Consider the following 11,451-nt stretch of genomic DNA (forward strand, 5'->3'; position numbering starts at 1 on the left):
TACAAGAAGAGCTCAGCAGCATGAAGGCTCTGCGGGCCCCACACCTGGCACAGACAGGAAGATCAGATTAAAGCCCTCCTCTTTCCTCACGTCTCTGGTGATTCTCTGTATGTGCATCATGCACCTCCCCCACGCCCCCTGGATGCCCAGGACTGGGCTGTCGGAAAGCTGGTTCCTATCAGCATCGGGGTACTCGGGCCACAGAAGCTGCTGGCTCAGTGGCAATGGGAAGACACATATTAGAAGGAAACAGACACCACGTCTCCCTGAGCAACAATACAGGCAGGACTTGCTTCCTTGGCTGCTGTGCCCACCACCCTCTGTTCTGGCTCTGCCCCATGGCCAGTGTGGTCAGGGATGCCTTCTTCTCAGAGTAGACAGTGAGAACCAAAGCCAAATTTCCACCAGGTTCCATCTCCTGCTTTTTAACCACTTCAGGCATAGGCTTGACCTGGGAGCTAAGCCTAAGGAAACAGAACCATAAAAAGGACAGAGCAAGGCATTTATTACAGAAACGTCCTCAAGCTGCATTGGAGAAGCCATTCACACATGTGGGTGCAGTGGAGGCCAGTGCGGGAATGGGTGCCCTCCACCTGTGAGGGGTTTTCCTCCCCATTCCTGGAGGTACCCACACATTCCCGCTGCCTCACCTGAGCCCCAGTGACCCTTCTCCACTGAGGGCTACAGCAGCATCCACAAAGGAGGCTTTTGCCTATGGCTGGCTCCGTCGTCAATGACAGTCCTCCGTGGCAATTGGCCCAGGAAGAACAGTCCATACTCCAAACTGACTCCCACCCCCAGCCCCGATTAAACGCAGGTCTTCCTGCTGCCTGGGCCACCCGCCACGCAACACCTCTCCACGGACGGGCTGAGGCCCGGGGCCTAGGTGAGGATGTCGTGGGCCTGGTGCTCCACCAGCATCTCCATGCTCTTCACGTCGGTGCACCAGAACTCCAGGCGGTCCTTCATCCCCTTGATCTGTGTGCAAGCCAGGACACACGCGTGTTAAGGCACTTGGGAATCATAGCAGCTGATGGGGCAGTCCTAAATGCCCATCTAATTCTTTAGGGCAGCATTATTAAAAAGGACATCCGAGCTGGGGGAGCTGGGTATGTGAGATGGGATTGTCTCAGTCAATTTTTACCAGAAAGACATTAAGAAAACCTTGCATGAAAGAAAACAGGCGAGAATGGAGGAAATCCAGAGGATTAAATTTCCAGAAAATATAAATAAGACAGATTTTAGCTCAAATCACAGATCCAGAAGAATATTTAATCAGAGTACCAATTTTAAGATTAAAAGCCATCATCAGGCACAACTAGCACCGCTATCACAGTAAGCTTTGAACGCAGGGTTCAGATCTCAAGCTGGCATTCAATTAGGTTCTTTGAAAAGCCCTTAGTCCATAGAGCAGTAATTCATTCTCTGAAATCTCTCATCTAACCATGCTTTATTCCTAAATGGCTTCCATCCAAATGAAACTAAAGACAGCACAGACACAACCCCAAACACCCAGGAAGGTGAACTCTGTATTTCAAGCACATTACCTGCTGCAAATCCAGCACGCGGGGCTGCACCCAGGTCATGTGAACCCGCTTATCCACCTCGTCAATACTGCCTTTCACCAGCCCCACCGAGAGGGCCTTCATCACCAGCAACTCCACCTGCGCATAGAGGGGCTTGTGTAAGACACTCTGGCGCCAACACGCACATCCCCGTGGACCCCGCCAGCTGTGAAACACGAGGGGAGCACGGCTCAGTGTCTCTGTGACCTGAGCCTAGGGGCGGCGAGCTCACACCGCAGTCCGGAGCCCAGGAAGCAGCTCTGCTGCAGCCCCGAGTCTAAGCCACATACCTCGTTCACAGTGAAGCTCTGGGCTGCAGCCCCGAGTCTAAGCCACATACCTCGTTCACGGTGATTTTAGCGCTTCTGGCAATTTCTTCAAAAGTGAGTTGCCTATGATTGGCAGGTCGTGTAAAAGTCATCTGAAAAAAGTTTTTCGTACGTCAGAGAACTGATAAAGATATTTTTGTCAATACTTGCTCTGAAAACATAGACCTTATCAGTACTCCAGATACTAAAATTTTCTTAGTATTAGTCACATATCTTATCTTAACTCAGACTAAGATTCCCATTCTTAGACAAGAAGGTGCAATAGGCTTTATGGTCACTTTCTGGAACAGTCATTGCTCATTTCCTGCACGAGTACTTGAGGCTGCCACGTGCCAGGGCTGGATGTGGAGCGGGCAACCCTGCAACGAGCCAGAAACACCAAGTGCCTGTGGTCCAGAAGCTTACGTTCCAGGGCAGGACAGAGGGCGGGCAGACCAGCAAAGGCAGGCCGCAGTTCTCTCAGCACAGGTGGACGGGGAGTCCCACCCTGAGCAGGGGTCACCCAAGCTAAGGCTCAAATACAAACTAAAAAAGCAAGTGGTGGCAGAGGAAGAGCAGAGGTGGCTGGGGGGCGGGGCAGGAGAACCACCACCACCACAGCTTAAGCTGCACCCCGAGGGCCTTCAGCGTCTGCAGGGCCCCACGGCTCCCGGCAGGGTCTTAGGTCACCACGTAGGCCCTGGGTCTGCTTACCTCCATGAGGCACAGTAACTGAATCTTCCTGAGAAGCTGGGCTTCGTTGGCTGCTAGATCAGGCTGTAAAGCAACGCAACATCGGTTACCTAGCCTGGGTTTGAAACTCTTTCTACAGTCGTCAACAGAGAAAAAGAAACTGGGCAGCCCCAATATTTCCCACTTTAGATCACTGAGGCTCATTATTAGCTTCAAGTGATTCGAACTTCACTTTTCTCAGGAAATTATTACAAGAGTGCTTAGCTGAAGACCCAGGATTTTCCAAGACAAAGAATTCACAAAGTAAGATTTGTGCCACTGTCACGAACACCAGGGGGCAGGACCACAAGGCGTATGCTGGTGTTTCGAGAGGACTCTCGGCACAAGCAAAGGCAGGAAGGGTGAGGGTGAGACAGCAAAGTGACCCCAGGCGCACAGCCAATCCCAGGGGACTGACCTGCTGGCCCCAGGCGGTCTTCAGGGTCTGGAATCGCTCCACGTTGCCGCTGTTGAAGGCATAGAGGGTGTCGATCAGCCACTGCCGGTCCGTGTCCCTCAGCGACTCCAGCACGGGGTGCATGAGCTGCGAGGACAGACATGGTCGGCGACAGCAGCTCAGCCTCCCCGGGCTCAGGAAGCTGTGCCCCCGGTCCACGTACCAGCTCGCCAAAGTTGAAAACTCCGTCGCCAAGAAGTCCCGCCAGTCCCAGCGTGAAAGCTCTCTCCTGCTGCTCAGACACTACGGCGGCAACACAGCTCCAGTCACACTCCAGGCCTAAGACTCAGTTCTGTTTTGCGCAGAATTCTCCCATAAAAAACAAACTGTTTTCTGTAATGGTTATATTACAAAGCCGTAACATCAGTTATCTCGTTTTAAGTACTGGACTGACTCAGACTGTACCTGGAACCATATATACAGCTTTGGTAGGAAAGGCATTCGTTGCTTATTTTTACCTAACTGTATGTGAATCTACTTGTATTTTCATTATATCTTCTTCCTGGGGGGGTGTGCTCCTCACCCCGCTTGCCTGCTGTGGAAGCAGCACGGTTTCTTATCCAGCTTAGAGCCACCACGTTTAGCCTCTTTTGACTAGAATTAACCTACATTTTGTCCCCTTATTCTTTTGACCATATTAGTTGCTTTTTCCAATACAGTTTTCTTGAAATGTAGCAATTAAAACTGCACTAACAATTTTAGGAGCTGCTGAGCTCCTTAGCTTCAATGGTATACTGTGCAGCATCTAATGCATGTTAAAATAGGGTAGAAGTTCTCTTGTAAACACGTGTTTCTTGCACTATCCCCAAAGTCGCTGGTCAGTTTTCTTCCACCCCCAAACCCTTGGGAGACGTCTGCGATTTGCTGCCCCGGGTGCAGCACTTCTGCTTCATGACTAAAGTCCCAGGTTCAGGGCCATCACGGCGCCTTGCCGGGGTCAAGGCGTCCACATCACTCTGCCTCTCCGTGACGCAAACCACAGAAAGGAGCAGTTCCGGAGCAGGGACAGTGAAGGGGCTGTGAGGGTCGGCCTCCCTGTCAACGAATTAAAGGCTGAAAACAAATGCGAAAACTAAGGCTCAAACAACGCTTCCGAGCACATGGGCTTTCTTCTAGAAGAAATGCACACATTTGGGTAATTTCTGAGATCAGGTGCCTCAGGCATGTCACAACTGCTAGGTCATGTGAGCGAGCTCCTCATGTGACACAGCCCTTTGGTCATGTTACCTGGCAGATCCTTGATGTCCACACAGCCCAGAAACCGCAGAGCGTCTTTGTAGTAGGACGCGTGGTTTCCAATCGTTTGATAGTATTTACTGGAGAGGTCGTAGAAACGACTGTGAACGGATGTCACCCCAGGGAGGTTGCTGAGCATTTCCTCAACATCTTCGATAGTTTCCTATACACAGGAAGCAAGAATGCTTTCTAACTTAAACGTTTATCAAGTGACGTATGACAAGGTGAAAAGCATAAGCCACAAAGACTGATAAATTTGGCTACATTAAAATGTAAAACTTCAGTTCATCCTGTGTGGTATCCTGCTGGACGTACGTGCTCACAAGGGAGAGAACTCTGTTTAAGGGTAACAGGCATCATATTAGCAACTTATTCTTAAGTGGCTTTGGAAAAAAAAAAAAAAAAAAGAACCTACACGCACACACACACAGCACAGACGCGCACACACAGCACAGAATGGCGGGGCAAAGAGGAGCGATGTGAACAGCAACCTGAGGTGAGGGCAAAGGAGGGTCTTCTGTGCTATTTTGCAACTTTCCTGTAACTTAAAATTATTTAAAAATAAACGAAGAGGAGCATTAGGATTCCCCCCTTACAGTTTTAAACAACCATCAATCTGTACTGTGGCAACCTCACCTTTGTAACCTGCAGGTCACCGATGTTCAGCTTCAGAGCTCCAATCGCGGTTTTGCACAGGATCACCGCCTCGTCACTACTTTTCACCTAAAGACATCAGAAATGAGGGACCTCAGAAGTGTGGGCAGTGGAGTAACAAGGAAGGTGTCTGCACACTGACTTAACGTGCATGACTACGGACACACTGGTCTCCAGAGTGGTGAACAGTGGGCACAGACACAGGCTGTAATTCACATGTTTTAAAAGATCTGGCTCAGACGTCACGTTTACCTTCTCACGAGTCTTTTCCAGAAAACTAAGAGCCACGTTAGGATCTAGAAAAGAAAGACCAAAGTCAGAAGCATCGCCAACAGAGTGTCTTGTTGAACCTGTAAAGTATCCATCTTTACAGGTGGGATAACCTTTAGGCTTAGACCATAAAATACAAAACTCAGAATTTTATGTCTATTGAAATCCAAAAGCTCAATTAACTTATACTTTGAGATCATTTTAATTATCATTAGGATCTGCTCCTTTATGAAACAAAGTGAGACTCACCAGTCATCTGTCTAACTACATGTAGAATGATTTCTACCAGGGACAAAGGATTCACCCTGAAATAAAAACCCAGTCTTTGAACGTCAACAAATCAATGTCTTCATTTTCAAAAACAAAAACAAACAAAAGAATTTTACCTGTGTTCAAATTCACTGATGAAGTTTTCATAAAGCTGTGGAACCAAAACATGGAGAGTTAGGGTTAGGGTTAGGGTTAGGGTTAGGGTTAGGGTTAGGATGTCTTTCATTCTGCAAAATCAAGACTTCAGACACTAGCATGATACCCATCACACAGCAGGCACTGCCTAAGTATGTGCTGAGTAACAGAAGACCCAAATTGGGGCTTATTAAGCTCACATAAATGATCACCACTAGGGACTTCCCTGGTGGTCGAGGCATTAAGAATCCACCTTGCAACGCAGGGGTTATGGGTTCAACCTCTGGTTGGGGAACTAAGATCCCACATGCAGCAGAGCAATTAAGCCCATGTGTTGCAACAACTGAGCTTGTGCCACAACTAGAGAGCCTGTGTTCCTAAACAAAGATTCTTCAGGACTCTAGAAAGACTCTGAGTGCCACAACTAAGACCAGACACAGCCAAACAGATAAATGATTTTAAAAACGATCACCAGTAAACTACTGAAAAAAGCTAGAGTTTTTTTTTTTTTCCCTAGCGTTTAGAATTAGAACCTTGTCCCATGAGACTCTCCCAAGGACCAACTCATCTATTTGTCCTCCAAAGTACTCTGAATAAAACAGACTATCCGTTTGAAAGGCTCACTAACTAAACAGAAGTCAGAAAGTTGCAGGCTAATTATGTCCCATTATCCAGTATCACAGTCACTCAGCAAACACTTGAGCACTTACTGAGACTGTTTACTAAGTACTACAGCACAGAATGTGTCAGACGAAAACCGAACTTCTGAGGAGCTTCTGGCCTAGTGGAGAAGCCAGACTTGGAAACAAACTGTGAGTTACAAAGCAAGGAAAAAAAGCACACAGCTGGATTAGCCCATGAAAGAGATTGCCAAGGTTATTTCAGAAACTGATAGTTGAGCCTTAAGGAATGAAGAGCAGTAAGAGGTGGACAAATTTGATGTGGTAGACGGGGTAGTTGGGACACCATTCCAGACAGGAACAAACATATGCAAAAGCACCAAAGAAATAACTGCATTATGTTTTAGAAGTACTTCAGAAGGACACAGAGACTGGGCCTTGGTCTCTATCCTAAAGTCAAAGCTATACCAGTGGACACGTACAACCACATTTGTATTTTATACACATGGCTGGATGCAAAGAGGACGGGAAGGAAAAGGACTGAGGAAACAGAACAGCTTGAGGCCATGAGTAGTCATGACAGAAGAGACAGGAGCAAAGGCAGTGAGGATGACAGAGTGTCTGAGAAATCTGCAAGTGAACTGCAGACCTGCTCAGTGTGGGCAGGTCACACAGAGGGGAGCTGCTGACAACCTCTGAGCTCACAGCTGGGCAACAGGGTGGCAAAGGGAGTGCCTCGTATGGGCAAAGCTGGGAGAGGGAACCTTCAGACAAGTCAACTTTGGCTAAGGAGCATTTAAAGTTCCCCTGGGTATGAAGACTGAAAAATGGAAATGTCTCTGTGAAACAAAATGTGGTTAATACATATACACAATGGGCTATCACTCAGCCTAAAAAATGAAAGTCCTGCCATCTATGACAACGCAAATGAACCTTGAGGGCATTATGTGAAGTGAAATAAGTCAGAGAAAGACAAGTACTATTTAACCTCACTTACACGTGGAACCTAAGAAGCTAACTCATACAGAAAGCAGAATGGTGGCTGCCAGAAGCAGGGGTGGAGGTGGAACAGGTCAGTGCGCAAACTCCTGTCTATAAGATACCTAAGTCCTGGGGAGTGCAGCGCACAGCACGGCGACGACAGCTAACCGCTCCGCACAGTACACCTGAAGGTTGCTAGGAGAGTGGATTTCACAAGTTCTCATCACAAGAAAAACAAATCAGGAACAATGTGAGGTGATATGCTAACTAGATTCACTGTGGTGGTCATTTTGCATACATATGTACATCAGATCATTACACTGGACACCTTAAACTAAAACAAAGTTCAGTTCAGTCGCGCAGTCGTGTGTGACTCTGTGACCCCATGAACTGCAGCGCGGCAGGCCTCCCTGTCCATACCAACTCCCGGAGTTCACCCAAACTCATGTCCATAGATGCCAATTATTTCTCAATAAAACTTAGGGGGAAAAACGAACCTGTAGCAGCCAGTTAGATATTCATATCAGGCACCTAGCAAAGAGTCAATGTAATAAAGTGGATTTTTCATTACAGACAACAATTTGAAAGATACCTTTATCATTAAGAGGGAGTGTTTCAACTTCTCTGATATGTTATGATTTATGAAATTACCTAAAAAAAAAAAAGCTCTCTAAGGCAAAAAGTTCACTAAGTCTAGAAAGTCAAAATTATTTCTGGGGACTGAAAATTCATGACTACTACTGATGAAATAAATTTATATTAAACACTAAAATATATAAACTTAAAACTGAATAAAGAATACAAACAATTCATATTTTTAAGCAGGACAAGAAAAACCACACGTGCGTTTCTTGCTCTGGGCCTCCTGCCCCCTCATCTGCACTGTGCATCTGCACTAGGGCGCCTGCTCCACCACAAACACCGATGCTTCCTTTCTTCCCACAATGTAACTTCTTAAGTGAAGGGCGTGTTTTTCCAGCTCTGTAGTGGTCAAGGGGACTTGCTGCTCTCTGTCTATGACCCTACCTGGCCGTGCATCCTTGATGGACTGCATGTAAAGTATCAGGACGTCATTCTGACGCACTGCCCTGTGTCTCACATGTGTATGACTGTGCTTTTGACCGGGGCTTGGTTTCTACCCTAACATGTTGCATAGTTCTCTGAGCATTCTGAGAGTCTGTCTCCCAGGTTATAACCCTCAATTTGGCTCAAATAAACCCCCCCTATTCCTTTTTGATGATTAATTTGCATTTTTATCAATACTATCTATCTGAGAATGATGAGGGCTGGGGCCCAATAATTTTATTTTGTCCAAGGAAATAGCAAACAAATCTACTGACCTAAATATGATGTCACATTCCCAAGAGGCTGAGCAAATATTTTGCTATGAGGTGAAAGTGATTTGAAGATAAGAAACCAAACAATAGAAATGAGCAAAAAAAAAAAAAAAAAAAAGAGCAGTTATGAGTTATCCACTACTAAGATATAGAACCTTAGGGAATAACTATTGAGACAGCTCTAATTTATCATTTTTTCACATAATCCAGAAGATAGCATGGCCAGCAAAATCTCCAGGCTTACAGAAGGTTACAAGTTCCTTTGAGTGGTAAAATGTCAAACCGATAGACATAAACCACAAGAAAACCTTAGAAGTCCAGATGGTGGAATGTCAAAGTGGTAAGCCTCACTATAAGTACCATTAAAGCAAATAACTGAAACAATCATTACAAACTAGCTTTCAGTTCCAATGCATTTATACACCTCTGATTCATTCAGAATCCAAGAGAAAGGCATCAAGGAGAAAGATATCAGGAAAGATTTCAAAGAGTAGTCCCAGATCAGTTCAGTCACTCAAGTCAAGTCCAAGTCTCTGTGACCCCATGGACTGCAGTAGGTCAGGCTTTCCTGTCCATCACCAACTCCCAGAGTTTGCTCAAACTCATGTCCATCAAGTCAGTAGTCTGCTGCTGCTAAGTCACTTTAGTCGTGTCCGACTCTGTGCGACCCCATAGATGGCAGCCCACCAGGCTCCCCGTCCCTGGGGTTCTCCAGGCAAGAACACTGGAGTGGGTGCCATTTCCATCTCCAATGCATGAAGGTGAAGTCGCTCAGTCATGTCCGACTCTCAGCGACCCCATGGAACGCAGCCTACCAGGCTCCCCCATCCCTGGGGTTCTCCAGGCAAGAACACTGGAGTGGGTTGCCATTTCTTTTTCCAATGCATGAAAGTGAAAGTGAAGTCGCTCAGTCGTGTCTGACCCTCAGCGACCCCATGGACTGCAGCCTTCCAGGCTCCTCCATCCATGGGATTTTCCAGGCAAGAGTACTGGAGTGGGGTGCCATTGCCTTCTCCGAGTCAGTAGTCTACCAGTATACAAATCTGGGCAAAGGGAGGGGTTTGTGGGGTGGAAAGCAGGGGATCTGGGAAAGGCTCCGGCAGAGTGTGTTTTTCTGTTGACAAAATTCTACAAGGCTCTATTAGAGGCAGCATGGTACTAAGCAGCATTCCGTGGTACTGAGCCTCCCACTCCCAGTGAAGCGCGTCTTCCACGCCGTCCAGGACCGTGCTGGGGGAAACAAGCAGAGTCAGTGGGGGAGGGAAGAGGAGCGGTGGCGGTTGTGACATCTGTCGACAAGCAGCGATGTCGACAAGGCTGGGATTCTAGAAGAAGCTAGAATGGCTATGTTTGAATCTTCCTTTGTCACTTATCAGCTGTGGTCTATGACGAGTCACTTAAGCTCTTGGTGTCTGCCTCTACATAAGAAAAACAGAACAGCAGTAGTACTAATCTACCAATGTTGTTATGAGGAGTAGATGAATAAATGTGTAAAGCACTCAGAATGGTACCTGACATAAAGTGATTGCTGAGTAGACATATATATATATAATTGAGAAGTCCACCTTTTATTTTTAAAAAGTACCTGAGCATATTTAAATACTGTGACATGGCATGGCAAATCATTTACCTTAATGAGACCATCTCCTTGGGCAAAGCAGGGGTCCTGCACAAAATCAAGCACTTGAAGTGTCAGCTGATGCCACAACCTGAAAAACACAAGGCTCTTGAGACCTACAACCTAACGCCAGTCACAGACGCCGTCACCTTCGATGGTCCTATCAGATAACAACACTCGTCGTCTCTAATGTTTACCACAAGAAAGCTAGAGCACATGCTTTTTAAAGCTTAGTTCTTCCCCTGTCTCTGCCACTCAATGGTTACGTCACTGAGAGATCACTTTCTTTTCTCAGCTATAAATGGAGAACATCTTTCTAGATTACCTCAAAGGGTTACTGCAAGCCTTGACTGGAAACAAGAAGTTTGGAATCATATGTATGGAATTTGAAATTCTGGCTCTTCTACTTAGTAGCTGACTACCTCAGGGAAGGAGCTTAAACTGAGCTTCAGTTTCCTCATCTATGAATAGGATGAAGGAGCTAATACAGAAAATCTCTAAAACAATGACATAGCGCATTTGAAACCAGAGTCTTAAGAATGCAAGTAAAATGCACTACAAGTACAAAGGGCTACACAAGCAATTATTTGCCAAAAACCAAGATTTTTTCCCCCTCAAAATCTGCTAATAGAGAAAAATAACAGTAGGTTATGACAAGGCTAAATGTAAGATATCGGTATCTGTTCAGTCACAGGTCCAGAAGGCAGTAAACGCTAGATCCCAAAACCCAGTCTGGCTCTCCTCCTCAGTCCTGTGGGATGTCACCCTTTTCCCTCCTCGGTCCTGCCTTCCGGGTCCCTCAGCACACCTTCTCTGTCTAGCTTGTCTCCATTCAATCCACACGGGTCCGAGCGCCCTCAGTCCACCAAGATCAAGGCCCACCCCGTCCCCTCTGTCGCTCTCCTATCCCAGGAGGCCCACAGCCCTTCGGCTCGGCGCTCACTTCTTGGTGTAAAGCTCCTCCAAACGGTGCCACACGGCGGCCTGGCCGGGCCCGGAGCTCTGACTCTGTTGTAAGAAGCCGGGTACGTCCTTCATGACTGCAGGAACAACCGGGGAAAGGAGTACCGCGGAGACGCCAGGGCGAAGGGGAGGCCGCCGGAAGTGCTCACTCACTTCCGGCGCTGCGTCACGCGGGGCAAGCTGGGAGTTCTATGCTCAGCTTTAGGCGCCGGCTGGTTGTCATAGTAACCGAGCCTCTTGGCTTTGGAGCCAGTTCTCTCCGGGGTTTGTAACGAATTTCCCCTCGAGGCTGGCCGTGCTACTGA

The 11,451-nt window shown here is 47.1% G+C and overlaps 1 protein-coding gene across 1 annotated transcript; it reads right to left on the reverse strand.

The window, feature by feature from the left end:
- Positions 1 to 488: 488 nt before the first annotated feature.
- On the reverse strand, positions 489 to 11,448 carry PSMD13 (proteasome 26S subunit, non-ATPase 13). The gene is made up of 13 exons (XM_061407622.1): positions 11,127 to 11,448; positions 10,196 to 10,274; positions 5,609 to 5,643; positions 5,472 to 5,527; positions 5,205 to 5,248; positions 4,935 to 5,021; positions 4,290 to 4,461; positions 3,226 to 3,305; positions 3,024 to 3,149; positions 2,588 to 2,650; positions 1,906 to 1,986; positions 1,548 to 1,664; positions 489 to 978 (listed from the first exon to the last, which is right to left on the reverse strand). Exons 1-13 carry the CDS (start codon positions 11,219 to 11,221, stop codon positions 883 to 885), a joined length of 1,131 nt encoding a protein of 376 aa, XP_061263606.1. The 5' UTR covers positions 11,222 to 11,448; the 3' UTR covers positions 489 to 882.
- Positions 11,449 to 11,451: the final 3 nt, after the last annotated feature.

Source organism: Bos javanicus, chromosome 29 (genome assembly GCF_032452875.1).
Source record: "Bos javanicus breed banteng chromosome 29, ARS-OSU_banteng_1.0, whole genome shotgun sequence".
Classification (NCBI taxonomy): domain Eukaryota; kingdom Metazoa; phylum Chordata; class Mammalia; order Artiodactyla; family Bovidae; genus Bos; species Bos javanicus.

Coding starts and splice junctions, on each gene's coding strand:
- PSMD13 (XM_061407622.1), bottom strand. CDS start 11,221: ATGAAGGACGTACCCGGCTTCTTACAACAGAGTCAGAGCTCCGGGCCC. Junction 5,644..10,195: donor AAGGAGATGGTCTCATTAAG/GTAAATGATTTG, acceptor TTGGTTCCACAG/CTTTATGAAAACTTCATCAG. Junction 1,987..2,587: donor AGTTACTGTGCCTCATGGAG/GTAAGCAGACCC, acceptor AACTTTTTTCAG/ATGACTTTTACACGACCTGC.